This window comes from Adiantum capillus-veneris, chromosome 21 (assembly GCF_014529385.1).
Source record: "Adiantum capillus-veneris isolate H3 chromosome 21, ASM1452938v2, whole genome shotgun sequence".
In the NCBI taxonomy this organism is placed as follows: domain Eukaryota; kingdom Viridiplantae; phylum Streptophyta; class Polypodiopsida; order Polypodiales; family Pteridaceae; genus Adiantum; species Adiantum capillus-veneris.
Genome location: NC_140951.1, coordinates 125,702,016 through 125,720,835, shown reverse-complemented (window position 1 = coordinate 125,720,835; position 18,820 = coordinate 125,702,016). Strand labels below are relative to the sequence as shown.

At 47.9% G+C, this 18,820-nt stretch overlaps 1 protein-coding gene across 2 annotated transcripts in view; it reads right to left on the bottom strand.

Moving 5' to 3' along the window:
* Window positions 1-2,380: 2,380 nt before the first annotated feature.
* The window catches only part of LOC147431679 (uncharacterized), a 95,212-nt gene continuing 78,772 nt past the window's right edge, over window positions 2,381-18,820 (bottom strand). The window contains exons 7-13 of one of the 2 annotated variants that reach the window (XM_086494191.1): window positions 3,578-3,661; window positions 3,384-3,482; window positions 3,213-3,275; window positions 3,112-3,142; window positions 2,961-3,007; window positions 2,821-2,879; window positions 2,381-2,738 (exon numbers count right to left, since the gene is read on the bottom strand). In XM_086494191.1, the coding sequence (XP_086350317.1) occupies window positions 2,498-2,738; window positions 2,821-2,879; window positions 2,961-3,007; window positions 3,112-3,142; window positions 3,213-3,275; window positions 3,384-3,482; window positions 3,578-3,661 (624 nt within the window). In that variant the 3' untranslated portion in view covers window positions 2,381-2,497. The remainder of the gene's footprint in view (window positions 2,739-2,820; window positions 2,880-2,960; window positions 3,008-3,111; window positions 3,143-3,212; window positions 3,276-3,383; window positions 3,483-3,577; window positions 3,662-18,820) is intronic. The other variant, XM_086494192.1, reaches the window with a different exon arrangement.

Sequence of the window (18,820 nt, the reverse complement as noted above, 5' to 3'; positions counted from 1 at the left end):
AATAGAGTAGGAGAGAGCGGGCAACCTTGCTTCACACCAATAGTGGAGTGAACCGGTGCGGACAAGCCCTCTGGGGTGCGTACATGCCCCACTACTGACTTGTACAATGCCATGATCCCCCAAATGAGCTCTGTGGGTACTCCCATCTCCTGTAATCTGCGCATCAATCTAGCTCTGGGTATTGTGTCAAATCCTTTGCGGAAGTCCACAAAACTACAATAGATCCGTCTCCCATGTGATCTGCCCTCCTCAATGATGGCTCTGAGTGTCAAGATATGGTCAAGAGTAGAAAAGCCTCTCCTGAAACCTACCTGCCCAACTGCACATATCCCTTCCCTCTCTGCCCATCTACTCAGTTGTTGCTCAAGAATGGATGCGTACAATCGTGCCAATGTGTGTCCAATCATGATGTGCGATAATTCCCAGGCTCTATAGGGTCTGACTTGAAGATGGGTACAATCGTAGAAAGGCTCCAAGTATCAGGTAAGCCCTCACACATGGCACGATTAAACATAACTGCTAGAAGCTCTGCTAGTAGATCTTTGGCATGCATGAAATGCTCAGCCACTAAGCCATCATGATCATATGCTCTCCCAGTCCTCATCGTGTCAATGGCCTTCCTCACCATCTCAGCGGTGAAAAAAGTACATGTGTGTGGGCATGGATCGGGGGGGTCGGGGAGGGGCGGCTGTCTAGAAACTGTGTACAAAGATGATGCGTACTGGCCCCAAGTCTCTGTATCCATTACAATTCCAGGTAGCAACTTTGAGTGCAGTCCCAAAGGCCTCACACCGTCATGTGGAGCGTCGCTCCAATATCACCACTCTTCCATCTCGGTAAAAGACAATCTTGCCTTTTTCCCTTGCTGCTCTAATCTCTAGCATTACCTCCTGCATATGCGCAATGTGTAAGAGGGTAAGGTCGTCTCCGAGAAAGATACCCGTTTTTTTAAGAGTTGGTCTTTTCTTCAGAAAGTCTTTCTTTGCCTCTATGGAGGGAAAACGGAGGATGAGTGCCCTTTCTTTCGAGGTTTCCCCATTGCTCCCATTTTTCTTGTTGCCCACTCTCCAAGCTCTTGAGTGCATCGGCTCATGAATCCCCATCAAAGCCATGAGTTCTTTTACCTCTTCGTCTACATTATCTTTGTCTGTAAGACCGCAAATTCTCACATGTAGAGAGCGCACACGTCGTTTTTGCTCCTCTTCTAGGGTCAAGTTGATAATGGTGGGTGTTGACGTTGTTTCCTTGCTTTTCCCTTTCCTAGCCACCTCAATCCATTTCTGGGCTTCGTCTGACTTCTGCTGAGTCTTTGTAATAACATCCACCCAGGAAGTCGTAATCTCTTTGTGCTGATCTTCCCCCTCTTTGCTGGCTCGCACTTGCTCTTCGATTGAGTTTAGTTCTTCTATTATTGAGGGTTGCAGTTCTCCCTCTTCAAGTGTGTTTCGTGATTGTGCCTCTGCGAGCGCCTTCTTGAGTGACACAATCTTTTCGTTTCGGGCTGTCACACAATCTCCCATTGCTTTCTTGCTTTCTTGCAATGATCTTCGAGCATTTTTATTGTGCCTAACAGGTTGCGGTTGATCTTGTTAATAGTTTCTGTCATTTCTTCTTTGCATTTTTGAACTGCATCCTCTAAAGGATCGGGTTTATCATTCTGCTTCCTCATGCTTGGTCGCCGCCAGAAACGAGGTCTGCAATTTTTGAGTTTCCTGTAATTTCCTGCCGGGCTCTTCGGAATGCTCGATTAAGTGTGTGCGTAACGGTGTGTGGGTCGACCTGTGAAGCCGCAGCTACAAGCGGGTGGTGCTGCAGTGGAGCAGCAGCCAGCAGGAGCACTGTTGTTTGGGGGGGGGGGGGGGGGGGGGGGGGGGGGGGGGGGGGGGGGTAGAAAGAGAAGGGGGGGCATCCTACGCGTAGAAGAGGGCAGCGTGTCGGGGGGGGGGGGGGGGGGGGGGGGGGGGGGGGGGGGAGGGACATCCTAGGTGTAGAAAGAGAAGGGGGGGCATCCTACGCGTAGAAGAGGGCAGCGTGTCGGGGGGGGGGGGGGGGGGGGGGGGGGGGGGGGGGGGGGGCGTGGAGCGGGGAGAGGCGCGGGGGGGGGGGGGGCGTGGAGCGGGGAGAGGCGCGTGAGGAGGAGGTGGGGCTGCAGAGGCAGCACGAGGGGGGGCGGGGCAGCGCAGGGGGAGAGATAGAGCGGGAGCAAGCGAGGGGGCTGCAGGCAGAGCGCGAGCACGCACAGGGGTGCAGGGCTGGGAGCACGCGCGCAGGTGCACGGCAGAGGCAGGTGCGCAGGTGCAGGGAGACCCGCCACAGAGAGAGAGAGAGAGAGAGAGAGAGAGAATTTTAACTTAAGTGACCTCAAAGATCTATCCGACCAGATTTGAACTCAAGACGTGTTATTCAAGAGGGAAATGGCATAAACAATCTATCTACCAAACCAGACAATTTTTACATCCAAGAAGCAATATCACAGGGTGGTCCTGCAAATGCAAATTCAATCTTGCGCAACAGGAGCGTCAGCGTCAGCGTCTGGTGCCTGTGATTCATCCCCTACTTCCTGCTGCTCTTGATCGGCTTCTGAAGGTAGGGGTCCATGTTTAGCAGCGGCTTGTAGGACTCTGTTTTGCACGGCTGAAGTTGATGGTGAGGTTGCTAGCTGCAGTTTGCTCGGCTCCATTGCCCCTGCTGCCCAAACAATCCCTTGCGTTGCAAGAGCGAAGGGACGTAACAGTAACCTTCCAAACAATTCAGACAAGCAGCTGTTAGACACACAATCATCATAAGCACGAGTTGAGTTACTTGGTGAACAGCGCTCACTTCAAATCATTCTTGGCATCATCTGCACTCTCATACGAATTGAGACGCATGTATAGCACCTGTACCAATCAAATATAATCCACACCTCAGAGCAGCACAATCATCTAAATAACTGTTGCTGCTGGATAAGAGTTACCTACCTGACAAATGCATACAATGCCGAGAAACTGAAATGTTTTCTCCCATTCTGCAAACAAGTGGAAAAATCAATTCTAAACATCTTGCCACAGTATCTGCTTTGCCTGCTGCAGCCAGAAATACATAACTCATTGACTTGCAACATTTTCTCACCAATTAATGCATACAGACCAGCAAAGACTCCCTGAAAAGCAAGTAAAAAATTACAAACGATTCTCATTGCTGAGCTCATTCAAAGCATATAATGTACTCACCAAAGAGGCAGCTCCAATTCCAAAAGGAGTCGGCTTCACCTCATCAAGGATTGCCTCTGTTTCCTGCATTGTCTACTTGCAATGTCAAAGCCAGCACAACAACTAATCTGCATCAAGCGGGTAAGTAAAACCTTTTCAGGTAAACTAACTGTAGTGTTCTTATTGGTGCACCTCCTTGATAATGGTAAGTGGTGTCTCCGGCCCTACTTGCTTTACACGAAGACCATTTGCTTCCCACGCTTTGAAACCTCCATCTATTCTATAAGAGATCTGCATTGTGATTAGCTCAAAGGTTGGACACAGCCTGCAGCCAATACAGGATATTGCTAAAATTGCATTTCCATGTATACACATGCAAACTTAACCTGAATGCCAGCCTTCTTCAAGGCCCTGGCTATACTCTTGGACTGACTACCATCAGAGTCCAGAAGAATGATCGTAGTATTACGCTGGCGCAAAAAACATCAAAACACATATTCAGTCAACTCACTTCTCAGGAAAAGCCCAGATTTTCCTAAGCAAATTATAGACTCTAGTCCTCATCCACAAGACAACGTAATCAGTGTTCCAATATTGAAGGCGTTGTTCGACACAAACAAAGATAATCCAGCAAATAACATATATATCCGAGATGATTCTGGGAAAAGTTCAGATTCACCTATAAAGCAAAGTGCAAACTATAGACTCAAGTACTCATCCACAAGACAATGTAATCACATCAGCTCCATCATGCATATTACTAAATATTATGACATCCCCACTAAAACTCGTTTAAAACACAGCTGCCCATCCAGAAGTTCCAGTATAACATGGAGCGACACATGCACCACACACAAGCAAAAAACTGAAAGAATGAAGGACAGAAAGAGAAAGCATGAGGAAGAAGCACAGAACACAACATAAAAAAAGAACCATCAAAGGCAAAGAACTTTATTCAGCACCCTGACAGTAGTGATTGGTCAGCCCAAGGTCTCATCCCACCCCCCCTCAGATTGAGGTAAGTAGAGCAGTGGGCATCTCAATGGAGGCCAGGATGTGTAGGCTACACAGTTTGAGGCAGGGTCTGAGGGACATATCGTCTGCAGTTGTGCTTGTTTTAGTGGCATCCCAGTTACCCCTCTTTGTTTGGACGGACGGAGTTCTCTCTTTACTCAAGTGATGATGACCGCAGACCAGCAACACTTAGGCTGCTTTCTATTTGAGATGTAACAGCACAAAGAGCACCTGTTACAAACTGGGAGAGGGAAAGACCATATCGGACAGAGGAGGCATACGCAGTTTTTTTGCCCGACACAGATGGCATCTCACCAGGGTGCGGTGCGAGCCACCCATGCTAGAGCAGAGGATTTCATAGAGCGTCGGCGACGGAGAGCCCCCAGTTATAGACTATCGCATCAACACAAACGGGCGATCTATGGAATAAGAGCCAGACATCAGAGATATTTCGAGGCGATATGGTCTCACGTCATCTACAGTATCGAGACCATGGAGCACGTATGGCATGCACGGATAGGTGCGTAGAGCATACCATGTATACACAGCTCGGACGTGGAGTCCACACGGGATTTCATGAGGCCAAGGATGGCCATATAGGTATGTGGCCCGACACACCAAAGCCTTGGGTATTGTACAGCAAGCAGTTTTTTGCTGCAGTCTACACATCTATAGTGGGAGTATGCGTCACGGTTATGCATACCAGCACTATTTTGTGTTGTGTGCACTCTTTTAGTGGCGAGATCCCCGCCTGGATTGTTGTTTACTGCTTGCGTCACATACGGCGCCGGTTTGAGCGCATACACTGCAGTTTGCAGACACATTTGGCTTGCCTGTGGCAATTACCCAACTGTTTCTAAGATTCGGTCCGAAAGAGGGCCCTTTCTGAGACTCGACTATAGTGTTGTCTTGCTGATCCTTTGGAGGGCCCTGCGTGAGGCTTTATTGAGTTGGGGTGTTCTTGGATGTATGAGACATCTTCAATGATACAGGTTGCTAAAGTTCGTATTTTGTTATCCTCACGGTAGGCTATGTATAGAGAGGGTTAGGTGCTTAACGTTGTGTATGACTTGGTTATGCACAGCTTAACTCTCTATTTGAGCTTCTGATTGGTTTTATGCTATATTTTGGGGTTGAGATTTTCGCTCCCCGTACAAACGAGACTCTGCCCGATTTTTCGGGCGAGTCGTTTTATGCGTTCTTGATGGCTCAGCGAGCTTGATTTATGCTTTGTTTATGCTTCTCATAGCCTATTTCATACTCTTGCGTTGAGATTTTAGAGGAGACTCTAACGGAATTTCTGTGCAACTCGCCATAAACATTGCATCTCTCTTGATTGCAGTACCTCTAGTCAGTGATGGCTTCTTCTTACAAAGAAGAATATTGTGTCAGAAGAATATTGCATGGGATGAACTTTACTCATTAGAAAGAGTGTATGGAGTGTTGACCAATAAGGGTCTATTGGAGCCACTAAAAGAGCGTAGAGAAGGAGATGGGTATACAGAAGCGCACCGGGAGCTTTTGGATGCCAAAGCTATGGCCACGATTCATTTACATCTAACCGAATCTGTTTTCTTTGCCATTATGGAAAAGCCTACTCTGAAAGATTTGTGGGAGAGCCTATGTTCTGCGAGGGAGAGCAAGAGTGCCTCAAACAAAGTGTTTGAAGAAGCTGTTTCAGTTGAGCATGAAGGAAGGTAGCTATGTCTCTAGACATCGAACAAAGTGGGAGAGCCTATGTTCTGCAAGGGAGAGCAAGAGTGCCTCGAACAGAGTGCTCTTGATGAAGAAGCTGTTTTAGTAGAACATGAAGGAAGGTAGCTCTGTCTCATTGTTTATGCACGTGACATCGAAAAGGCTCTTAGGACACTTTCTATACAGCCATTCGTAATTCTGCTCCACAGGGACAGCTAAATTTCAATGATATCACTAGTGATTTGCTCACAGAAGAGATTAGACTTCTTTCTCTTGATGCTAATGGACATAGTGATGCTAATTTGGCTAGTGTTCCCCACAAGCAGAGGGTTCGAATCATGACCATGGATAGAGTAGAGAGCGTAGAAACTCTCACACCAAAAGCAGAGACAGGAATATACGTAATGTAGAGTGCTACCACTACCATAAGAAAGGGCACTTGAAATGTGGCTGCCGTATTTTGAAACAAGAGAAAAGAGTCTCAAGAGAAGTATGACAGGGAAAAGGGAAAGGCAAAGTTGAGGAGCTCAAAGTAGTTTAGGCTCCTAAGGTTGAGGTTGTTATGAGGCGCCACCTACCGCCGACATCTTGGTTTCTGAGGTCGTTGAGATTGTTTCCGAGACACCACCTCCCCTTGTTTCTCACGCGCCACCTCCCTTAGACATACTTGTCTTTACATCAGATATTGCCACAGATGCTTTTTATACACAAAATTGGATCATTGACTCGAGTGCTAGCTTCCATGTGACACCACACACAGAGTGGTTCTCTAGTTATGCATGGACGTAGGGTATCGTCGAGCTTGGTGAGTCTTATGAGCTTGAGATAAGTGGTGTTGGTGAGGTGAAGCTTGCTCTCCAAAATGGGACACAGTTTGTGCTCAAGAATGTCAGACACCTTCTTGGGTTGACTAAAAGTTTGATTTCTTCTGGTCAGCTGGATAGAGTATCAAAGGATGGTGTTCGAATGGATCCCGCAAAGGTTGAAGCTATTAAGACATGGCCAGACTTGAAGACTGTGCACAATGTCCGAAGCTTCTTGGGATTGTGCTCATACTATAGAAGGTTTATCACGAATTTTGGAGAGAGAGCTTCACATCTTCACGCTTTGCAAAAGAAAGAGGTCACTTTCAGATGGACCCAGAGAGAGATTTCAGCTTTTAGTCTGTAAAAGGAGAAGTTGACTTCAGATCCCGTGATTGTTTTACCAGATCTCAAAAAGTCATTTGTGTGACGCATGTGGCAATAGCATCGGAGCAATGCTAATGCAAGATGGTCAAGTAGTAGCTTATGAGAGCAAAATCCTACAAGGGCCAGAAAAGACCATGCAAATCTATGAGAAAGAGTTATTGGCCGTGATTCATGCGCTCTCTAGCTGGAAGCACTACCTGTTAGGTGCTCATTTTGTTGTCCAGACAGATCACCAGACCTTGCGATACTTCTTGACACAGTCAATATCCGAAAAGCATATGCGATGAGCAAACATTCTTTATATGCTCCATTTCCAGATTATGCAGGTGGATGGCAAGAAGAATATTGTGGCTGATGCGTTATCAAGGAAGCCACAGATTTCAATTCCTTATCATCATGAGCTTGATGACATGAAGGAACAGTATGCTATTGATGAAGATTTTGCAAGGATCATTGAACAATTGCAAGATGGCTAACGTCATGAGCACTACCTCCTCAAAGGCGATTTTATGATGATGCATGGCAGACTTTGTGTCACTAGGACATTGTGACATAAGGTCATGGTAGAAAGTCATATCCCACCGTATGCAGGGCATCGTGGAATTGATCCGAAAGTGAAAGCGGTAGAGACGTTCTTTTATTGGCCTACTTTGAGGAGAGATGTGGATGCCTTCGTGCAAGCATGCTTGATTTGCCAAAAGGTCAAGTTTGACAGGCAAAAGGCACCATGGTTATTACAACCACTACCGATTCCGGATAAGCCATGGGAAAGCATTGCTATGGATTTTATCTTTGATCTTCCAAGAACGCTGACACGGAATGATGGTATATGGACCATGATTTGCAGGTTCAGCATGCAGACCCATTTTATTCCTGTGAAGAAGAAGATAAAATTTGACCCGATGGCACCGTTATTCTTGTACAATGTGTTTTAAGTACCGTGGTATGCCACAATCGATTGTTAGTATTCGTGATCCTCGCATGACGAGTTTGTTTTGGAGAGGATTATTTGAGAACATGGGCACTACGCTAAGTTCTCGACTTTGTTTCATCCACAAACTGATGGACAGTTAGAAGAGGCTAATTCTACTATCTTGGATCTGTTGAAATGTTAATGACTTAGATAATAAGGGCAAGTGGGAACAATATTTGCCTATGCTTGAGTATGTGTACAACAATACAGTGCATTCATCCACAGGCAAGGCACCTTTTGAGATTGTTGAAGGTGGCAAAAAGGTTCCTCCCATTTTGCATACATAGGACAAGATCTTTGAGGCAGATCGATATGTTGAGAACATGGATGAAACGTATAAGAAAATCAAAGTTGCCTTGGAGAAGATTCAAGCAAAGCAGAAAAGGGTTGCTGATCATCACCGTCGTGAATTACTATCTTCACCTGGCGATTGGGTACTTTACGGTTTGAAAAGGCAAGTGTTATGAGCGCCTATAGAGCTAGTAGAGAGCAAGAGGAGGCACTCACAATGTACAAGAACTTGGGACTTGATGATAAGCTTAATCTTGATTACAAGACTTAATACTTTATTAAGAGAGCTAGATACAAGACTTGGATTACATGACTTGAGTACAAGACAAAGCTTGATTGCAAGGACAAGACTTGAACATAAGACAAGAACTAGAAGAGGACTTTCCTCATAGGAGCCTCACAATTGGTGTTGAGAAGACTGATAACAAGACAAGATCTAGGAGAGGATATGCCTCGCGTGAGTGCTTGAGGAGGTTACTTGAGGAGGTCAGAACTTTCTAGATTCTTCTTGAGGAGGTTAGAATCTTCTAGAACCTTCTTGATCCTTCTAATTCTTCTAGAACCTTCTTGATCCTTCTGATTTTTCTAGATCCTTCTTCAACTTTCTAGAGCTGTAGCGCGGATAACGTGTCGTGCTCTCTACAATGGGTGGTCCTCAGTGCAATGTGCGTGACAATCTCACTCAAACAGACTGAATCTCCCTCAAACAGATGAACAGAAAGGAAACAATAGACGTCAACAGAGCTCTCAAAGACACAGCAGCAGACCAGAACATATGACTCGACTATCTCACAAACTGATACAGACTCTGGCGTGGCAGCACACTCAGCTCCAGCCCAGGACTCTCAGGTACAATGGGGGTGTCGAGGCTCAGATGTGCCGGGATGGTGCAAACGTGCTCTGTGTAAAAACCCACTCTAGACGACTACTACGTACAAAGATCATGCCACTGGCCCAGAACGACTACTCATATGTACAGTCATCAAGAGCCACCAACGGCTCACAAAGAATATCATCTAAGTCTATCCCCACTGGGTGGCAGTGATGACCTGGCCACGATGTCCACTAGACCACCCTGCCACGTGTCTGCCCAAGTGTGAACCGACCAGACCAAAGACCAACTGACCAAAGCCCAACTGTAAACTACTGTCATATGAAAGTGAAAGTGACACTGTAGCAAGCTACAGGTTGCCCGCCACAAGTCTGCTGCCCGTCCCGGAAAGCGGAACTGATGACTTGAAATATCGGCGTTCTACTGTTGGTGGTCGGATGATGGAGGAGGAGGTGGAGGAGGCTGATAGTAAGTTGGGTAAGGAGATGGAGGCCAAGTGTATGGTGAGGGGTAGTGGCCATGAGGAGGGTACATCGGGTATGGAGCAGCAGGCTGCGTCATGTGAGACGGTTGCGGTTGAGTAGGTGGAGCTGGTGGAAACCCAGGAAACGACTGCGCACGCTGTGAGGGTGGAACAGGTTGTTGGAATCCCGGGAAGCCGTAGAAGTGTTGAGGATAGGATGGAGACTGGGAGGGAGAGGCCATAGAGGGACCTTGAAATTGTGATGAGATCGATCCTGTTGGTTTAGACTCCATTTTGGTAGGATTTGCTTTCTCTGCTCTTTGAGAATCCCCTGAGTGTGCTTTGGAAATGTCCGTCTCTGTCGGTACCTGTGGTGCCATTGCAGGAACTTGCTGAGAAACCGCGGTTGTAGTTGTAGTTGTAGCTGTAGCTGGAACTGCCTGTGAAATGGCTACAGCTTGGTATTTTGCGCAAGAAGGACATAGTGTATGTACCACCGCAGAGAGGTCCTGAACTACTGCGGTCATATTATGTTTTTGCTGAGTGTGGACAATATGTTTGAGGTCCACTACCTGTTGAGTTAAGATTCTTATACGATCTTGAGCTGTAGCAATGAAATTGTCCCTATCCATCGCTCGTTGAAGATGCGTTTGCACTTCCCTTGTCATACCGTCGTAGCAAGAGCGATGCATACCGTTGGTACCTTGCAATGAGAGGGCTGCATTGATAATCGTCGAAATGGCTCTTCTGTCTGCCTCTAAAAGTCTGTCGGCACTCTTCCTCTGATTGCAGATGCTTTTCCCTATTTCGAGTACGAACCATCTTACTAAACTGTGCGTGGACTTCCAGTGAGAAATTTGAGTAAGTAGTGTTGAGGAGCTCCGGAGGAACGGAGGCACTTGCAGCTGGGCTGGGAACTGTGAAGACTCTTAGAGCTTCTGATATGAAGAAGTGAGTTGAAGATTGAATGACTTTTAAATTTAAGCTAAAGTAGCTTTTCTGTATTTTTAAAAGCTGCTTTTTTATGTTTTTTGCTTTTGCGCAAGGCAGGGGTAGGGCTAGGGCGAGGAAAAAGGCGGCCCACGGCGAAGAACAGCATGGGCTAGGGCGATGGAAAAGGGAAGGGCGAGGGCGAGGGCGAGGGCGAGGAGCGAAGGACAGGGCAGGGGCTAGGGCGAGGGAAAATGGAAGGGCGATGGGTTACGGTGGGAGAGGACAGGGCTAGGGCGAGGGAAAAGGCGAGGGTGAGGGTGGGACAGGACGAGGGAGGGCGAGGGGATGGGCTAGGGCGAGGGGGTGGGAGGGTTTAGGCTAGGGCGAGAGGGTGAGGGGGAAAGGGCGAGGGGCGAGGGCGAGAGGATGAGGGGGAAAGGGCGAGGGGCGAGGGGGTGGGCTAGGGCAAGGGCGAGAGAATGAGGGGGGCGAGGGCGAGGGCGAGGGCGAGGGGATGGGCTAGGGCTAGGGCGAGGGCGAGAGGAGGTGAGTTAAGGCGAGGGCGAGGGCGAGGGGGTGGGAGGGTTTAGGCGAGGACGAGGGGGTTAGGGGATGGGAGGGTTAGGACTAGGCGAGCGGAAAAGGGCTAGGGTTAGGGGCGAGGGGGCTTGCAATTATGTATAAATTTAGGGCTTACCCACTTAGCTCAGCTGCAGAAGTCGTGGAGTTTCTCTTCAGTAGAAAACTGAGCACCACCAAAGGCGCCTTCAATTGGCAACTGCCACCACACACCGTATTTATGGAGGAGATGTGAAAGTTAGGCGAGGAAGGATTATGGCGAGGCTAGGGTCTAGGGAGGCTAGGGGAGTTGGTTGAGAGGTTAGACAAGCTGAGGTAGAAAAAACGGTCAGCTTTAACGCATCGGAAACTATCCCACAGACCTTAAAGATTTAGCTAGACCAAAAGGATAGCAAGCATTGATAAAACCGAGTTACCAAAAAGAATCAGCAATTCCACGTAAAACGCAGATAAAACGCGAAGTATCATCCTACATAAATACCCCACTCCAGGCATTTATGGCTTTATGCATCTCCAAGAACTGAGTTTGACTTGAGAGCAAAATCTGAGAAAAGGAACTTATTCAGATTGGGGAGATTAGGTTATGTCCAAGATAGACAAAGATTGAAGACAGAGAGAGTGAAGGATAGAGTTGATCAAGTCCAGAATCAAACCTATGAGCTTAACCGAGTCTGCGAGAGCTGCCTAAGGAGAGGGTCTAAGAGAGATAAGATAAAACAGGACAATAAGATGTGGAGGATAGTGATTCCGAAGATATTTAAAGGTTCGGGAGTCTGCAAAGCTCAACACTTGCTTTGATTGTCGCACGGTTAGACCCTTGCGCGTCTTCTCAAGCATGATAGCACTTGATCCGAGATCCATTGACTAAAGGTAGAGAAACTCCTTCGAGAGTGGCTAATTATACAGCGCCGTGGGATAGAATCTCCATTACCTTATATGGTCCTTGCCATGCTGGGACCAACTTCTTTGCTTTTTTGAGAAACTTGGCCTGATAAAGTAGCACCAGTGCTCCTTGCATTATTTGCGGCTTCCTGAGATGGCGATCATGCCAGGCTTTACGACGAAGCTGCTCTGCTTCTAGAGCCAGTGAAGCCAAACCTCGGCTTTCCTCCAAAAGGAAAAGACGAGAGACTGATGCCGACCCCAAATTTCCATTGGCACGAAGACTCCCAACTCGCGAGGATCCTGAGTTGAATTCAAAAGGTGCTATCGCTTCCAACCCGAAAGCCAATTGAAATGGGGTGAGATTGGTTGTGGCTTTGAAAGAAGTTCGATATGCCCAAAGTGTACCGTGGATAGCTTGAGCCCAAGTCGAGGGATGAAGATGACATGCTTTCTGCAGGAGTGCTATCAGAACCTTATTAGTGCTCTCTGCCTGCCCGTTTGCTCTAGGGTAATAGGAACAAGATTTTCTGTGAAAAATCTTGTAGTTGGCCAGCAAAGTAGAAATTATTTCATTCACAAAGTGACTACCCCTGTCACTAGTGATTTCCAAGGGACATCCAAACCTGCACGAAATATTTTCATAGAGAAACTTGGCTACTGTAGTGCCAGTGCAGTCCGTTGTTGCAAGTACCTCTGCCCACTTTGTTGCGTAGTCGGTAGCCACCAAGAGATACTTCCGATTGCCGGGTTGGGCAGAGGGAGTAATTGGGCCTACAAAATCTATGCCCCATCTCTCAAAGGGTTGCCATGCCATAGAGACCTGCAGAGGACAGTTTGACTATTTGCTTGGTTTAGGGCCACAACGCTGACATACATCACATACCTTTACATAGGCAATTGCATCGCGGAAAATATAGGGCCACCATAAGCCACACTGAAGAATCTTTTGTGCAGTAATATGGCCAGGGTAATGGCCACCAGTGGGACCACTATGGGCATCCTCTAAAATATACTCGACTTCATGAGGGGAGACACACCGCCGCAGAACACCATCCTGCCTTGATTTGTATAGCTAGCCCCCAATGAGAGTGAAAGGCCTAGACTTCAGCAACAGGCGTCTCTTCTGCAGGGGAGAAGCATTCTCTGGGTAGAGGCCACTAGAAAGAAGATGCAAAACATCTCCGTACCATTCCGGTGTGGTATCCACCTTAAAGAGACTGCTATCAGGAAAGTCGTCAGCAACCCCTATTGCTTCTTCACCAGTGTGAACGCGAGAAAGGTGGTCGGCAAGGACATGATGTTTGCCGGGCCTGAGTACCACTTCGAAATCGAACTCTTGAAATAAGAGTAGCCATCGCCATACTCTACCTACAACATGCGGCTTGTTGAGCAGATATCGCAGGGCATGGTGATCAGTAATAACTGTGAAGTGGATCCCTAATAAGTAGTGCCAAAATTTTTGCAGAGCATACACAATAGCTAACCCTTCCCTTTCTGTGGTGCTATAGTTGCACTCTGCCTTGGTGAGTAAGCGACTTGCATAATGAACAGGGCGATCCAGGTTATACTCCTTACTAGGTTGAGTCAGCACCGCACCCACAGCCAGTTGACTGGCATCTGTATGCACATGAAAGGTGAGAGACCAATCGGGAGCTACTAAGATAGGCGCTTCAGTGAGTCGTTTTTTAAGGTATGCAAAAGCTTCCGCCTTTGCCTTTGACCATTGAAAGGGAACAGCAGCACTGGTTAGGCGGGTCAGGGGTTGAGCCACCTGTGCATAAATGCGTATAAACCTGCAATGATACCCTGTGTGGCCTACAAAGCTCTATACCCCTTTGGGTTAATGGGAGGTGGTAACTTTAAGATTGCCACAATCTTCTCTGGGTCAGGCGCTAAACCTTTAGCAGACACCACATGGCCTAGAAGTGTGTCTTCAGTAACCAAAAAATGACATTTGTTAGGATTTAGCTTTAGGCGTGCCTCTCTGCACCTGAGGAAGACAGTAGAGAGCTGAGCGAGGTGTTCCTCTAGGTTTTCCACTGGGGTTGAACATTGAGCACCTGAGAAGGTCGAAAAATCGTCTATGAAGATGCGAAGATGATTCGTAAGCAGAGGACAAAAGATGAGATATACCGCCCTATTGAAAGAAGGTGGGGCATTTTTCAACCCAAAAGACATTCGAGTGTATATAAAAATACCCCAAGGAGTGACAAATGCCGTTTTCAGCTGATCACCTGGATGGATGCCGAGCTGATTGTATCCACTAAACCCATCCATGAAACTGTACAACACATGCCCTGCTACATCTTCGAGCACACGCTCAGTGAAAGGTGTTGGGAAACCATCTGGGATAGTTACCTTATTCAGAGCACGGTAATCGACGCCCACACGGATTTTATTGGATTGCTTCTTAGGCGCTATGACCATGGGTGATAACCACTCAGAGTGCTCCACAGGTACTATGATTCCTGCCTCTTGCATTTTTTCTAACTCTGCCTTGACCGCCTCAGCATACTTCGGGTTGAGCTTGTAAGCTCGGCCTCTTACAGGCTTAACCCCTTCAACCAGAGGTATAGTGTGGACACCCAATTCTGGTGGAATCCCCTCTAAATCCTTGTAGGACCAAGCAAAAACATCTTTAAAAGAGTGGATGAAAGAGACTACCTGATTGAGTAATGCGGGATGCTCCCATAACCAAGCTGCTAACAGTACGTGCTGAGGGTTGTCAGGATCTCCTAGGTTGACTTCTCTGACCGGGTCTGGGGGTGTAGCTGGAGAGGGTGCTTCTGAAGATGAGAGGTGAGCTGCCTCTTGGAGCTTCAAGACATCATGTGCAGGTGTTTGATCGATTGGAAACTCTGCATACTCTTCTTGTAACCATCCCTGTGGGAGCTCCTCGAAGGGTAAATCTTCAGATGCAAACGACATGACAGAGTGCTTTTGAAGGGGGTCCGACTTGGGAGATGCTCCAGGAAGGGGGAAATCTTTGGTGAGTGCATGCAGAGGAGATTTTTTCCCCCTTCGGTGATGTGTTATAGGTTCCCCAAGACCGAGGGCTTCCATCGGCGGGTCATTCGACGCATGAGAATTTGGGGCTGACACACTTACTTCTTCGACTGTTATACTGTCTGCTGTAGGACTTTGGACAGTGTCCTCTTGAGGATTTTGAAGAGAGAGTGTTACTCGCAGCACAGGTAAGTTTTGAGTAGAGACCATGTAGCATGGCATCGAAGTGGTAGCTTCCAACCATTGTAGCAGGTCCTCGTCAGACCCGTCAGGTGGGATGGGCTGCTCAGGGTCGGGGTTGGACTGTACTGTCAATGAGCTGTGCTGAGCCACTGGATCCATCCCTCCTTCAAGCCGGATAGGTTGCATTTGGGAGCCGGGAGTGGGTATCCACATGGCGTCGTTTCCCCAATCATGAAGTGCCTGAGTATGTCGCAACCATGGTCTACCAATCAGCAAGGGAAATCCTCCCTCCACCTGAGGAAGACTGACCACCACAAAATCCAAGCTAAATGTGAAGTCTTGTACCTTCAAAGGCACCTTCTCTACTATGCCCACAGGATAGACTGTCCTCTGGTCTGCCAATGTAACAATGAACGGAGCAGGGCGAGTAGGCTGCAGACCTAAGGCTGACATGGTAAATTCAGGCATCAGATTGATTCCCGACCCACCATCCACTATGACGCCTGAGAATGACTGCCCAAGAATAGATACAGTAAGACGTGGACTTTTATAGTCGGTGAGGGGAGCAGCTGGATATGAAATCATGTAGGACTCCAGGGGCTGCACAGGTAGGTGCCCGCCACTAGGCCCTGTACCAGGGTACAAAGATTGAATTATTGAGAGGGTGTCACTTCTAAGAGTTGCATCTAGCCGAAGCATCCCATAAAGAGATACTTGCTGAAAGGTGTTCTTCAAGTGCTTCCGCAGTAGGCCTAGCTTCTACAACCTGGGCCTCCTCGGAAACCTTGACTTGTTGCAAGTCAGCTACTGCTGCTAGGAAGGCTCCATCAATGTCCGAAAGCATAGAGATTGGCCTATTCTTTGCACCATTTACGGGTGCGACATTTTGAACAGGTTGCTGAAGTGTTGGACCAGATGGTCCAATTGGCAAACTTAAACCCAGGGCTGCTCTTTGCGCTGGAGTGAGCACCCCAGTAGGCTCTGCTGCTTGTTGTGGCTGAACTGTATGTGTAGCAGGTGCTGGATGAGGGGTGGTGTTCACTGTGATTAGGTTGATTTTCGAAAATGTAAACTCTTGTTGATTTTGATTTGGGCCTGAAGATGAGGATGCCATTTGTTTGGGACAATCTTCACCGTAGTGGTCCTTCAACTCCGGACAATGTCTGCAAGGAGGAGACCCTTCAGGTGAAGGACACTTACTTTGGTAATGCCCATATTCACCGCATCTGTAGCATAGGATTGGCCGATTTGACGGACAAAATGGGGGACGAGGTGGTCGCTGCTCTTGTTGTTGCACGGTGCTGGAGGCTGAGGTGTAGAAACTTAGGGGAACTGAGGGAGTACTGGCATGATAAAAACTGTGGGGTGCAAAGTTGTTGTGCATACCTTGCTGCATAGGGTGTCAGCAGAGGAGGCAACGGGTTTTGATGGCTGTAGGGTGAGACCATGTTGGATGCAGGCGCTAGCCCTTGTTGGAGAGAAGGACCTAGATTTTGTTGTATTTGCCGCAATCCTTTGATATAGTAACAATCCTTATCTTCGTGACCAGATTTTTCGCAGAAGTGGCAATAAGCCCGAAGGGGACAGTCCTGTGGAGGATGTCCAGGAGAGCGACAAGAGCTGCACCATACCATAGCTTTGGTCTCCTGCTGAGACCGAAGCTCTTCTAGTTCTCTTTTGATTTGATCGAAAGCTTCCAGGTGCGATGGTTTCTCTTGTCTCAGAGAGATTGATTTCTCTTCTTGGAGGGCTCGTTGTAGTTTGAGGGCTTCGAGTTCCCTGCGTAAGGAAGTCAAAGGATCAACAGGACTTCCTTCGAAGAACACAGAGAGAGTATCTATGTGAGGAGAGTTGTTGAACAGCTTCCTAGCCCCCTCTATTCTAGTAGAAGCTGCGATGAATTCCTCCAGAGTGGCGTCAGGTCGGAGGCTCTCCCGGAGTTTTTGCTGAGAGGTTTTTGGAAGGGCCTTCTCCACCCACTTCTTAACCATGAATTCACCGGGTTGCTGGGGAAGCTTGGCAACCAGAGACTTGGTTTTGGTCATAAGCTCCGCAAAAATCTCCTCTGGTTGGAGCACCATGTTGGCCAACTCATCCAACACTTTCTCTTGGTAGTCGCCCGGCCTGAAAGCTGCACAGAACTGTTGTCTTAAGTCTGCCCAAGATATAAATATTTATTATCCTTGTTTCTGTTTATGTTTCTCTGCAAATTGGCTGTACCATTTGTCTGTTAAGCCGTCCAAGGTGGAAGGAAAAAGTACTAGATAAGCATCTTCCCTGTTAAGACCACGTCCTCTACAGAGAGATACGAACCTCGGTGCATGGTCGTCCGCATCTTCCGAGGAGAGTCCTTTGAAGTTGGGGAACTTGATGTTTACCTTGGCCAAAACGCTAGCCAACGCCTCCATGGCCCCTTGTTGTAGCAGAATAGGAGAGAGCTTTACTGGAGAAGGTGATCTGGAAGATGTGGAACATGATGAAGGAATGGGGAATGAAGGAATGGGGGATGGCGTATGTGGAGGTAAGGTTGATGAGGTTAATGGACTTCTACTAGATACCATCGGGCGTCTTCTGTGACAGTGCTTCAGAGGACTCAATAGTGCGCTGTGACGCTCAACTGACCGCCTTGTATGTGTTTGACGCTCAACTGACTGCCTTGTATGTGTCATGCAGTGAACAGTGAAGAGCACAGGTCTAACACAGAACAGGTGAGGATATGACTAGGCCACCTGATCCAGGACCAGTGACTAGACCACCTAGCAGGACGAGGAGGGATGGACCAGGGCGAGGACTAGACCAGGATCCAAGACCAAGGACCAGGGCGAGGACTAGGACGAGGACCAGGACCTGGACCAGGGCGAGAGAGGACCAGACCAGACTTGCAGACTATCTACATAGTGTAAGCAAGTGTGCAGAGCCAGGTAACAACCGATTAGCTTCACTATTCTATCCCCACAAGAGTGAGACTTCCTTTGAGGTCCCACCGTGATCGCCAAAATGAGAGCACCTGTAGCGCGGATAACGTGTCGTGCTCTCTACAGTGGGTGGTCCTTAGTGCAATGTGCGTGACAATCTCACTCAAACAGACTGAATCTCCCTCAAACAGATGAACAGAAAGGAAACAATAGACGTCAACAGAGCTCTCAAAGACACAGCAGCAGACCAGAACATATGACTCGACTATCTCACAGACTGATACAGACTCTGGCGTGGCAGCACACTCAGCTCTAGCCCAGGACTCTCAGGTACAATGGGGGTGTCAAGGCTCAGATGTGCCGGGATGGTGCAGACGTGCTCTGTGTAAAAACCCACTCTAGACGACTACTACGTACAAAGATCATGCCACTGGCCCAGAACGACTACTCATATGTACAGTCATCAAGAGCCACCAACGGCTCACAAAGAATATCATCTAACTCTATCCCCACTGGGTGGGGGTGATGACCTGGCCACGATGTCCACTAGACCACCCTGCCACACGTCTGCCCAAGTGTGAACCGACCAGACCAAAGACCAACTGACCAAAGCCCAACTGTAAACTACTATCATATGAAAGTGAAAGTGACATTGTAGCAGGCTACGAGA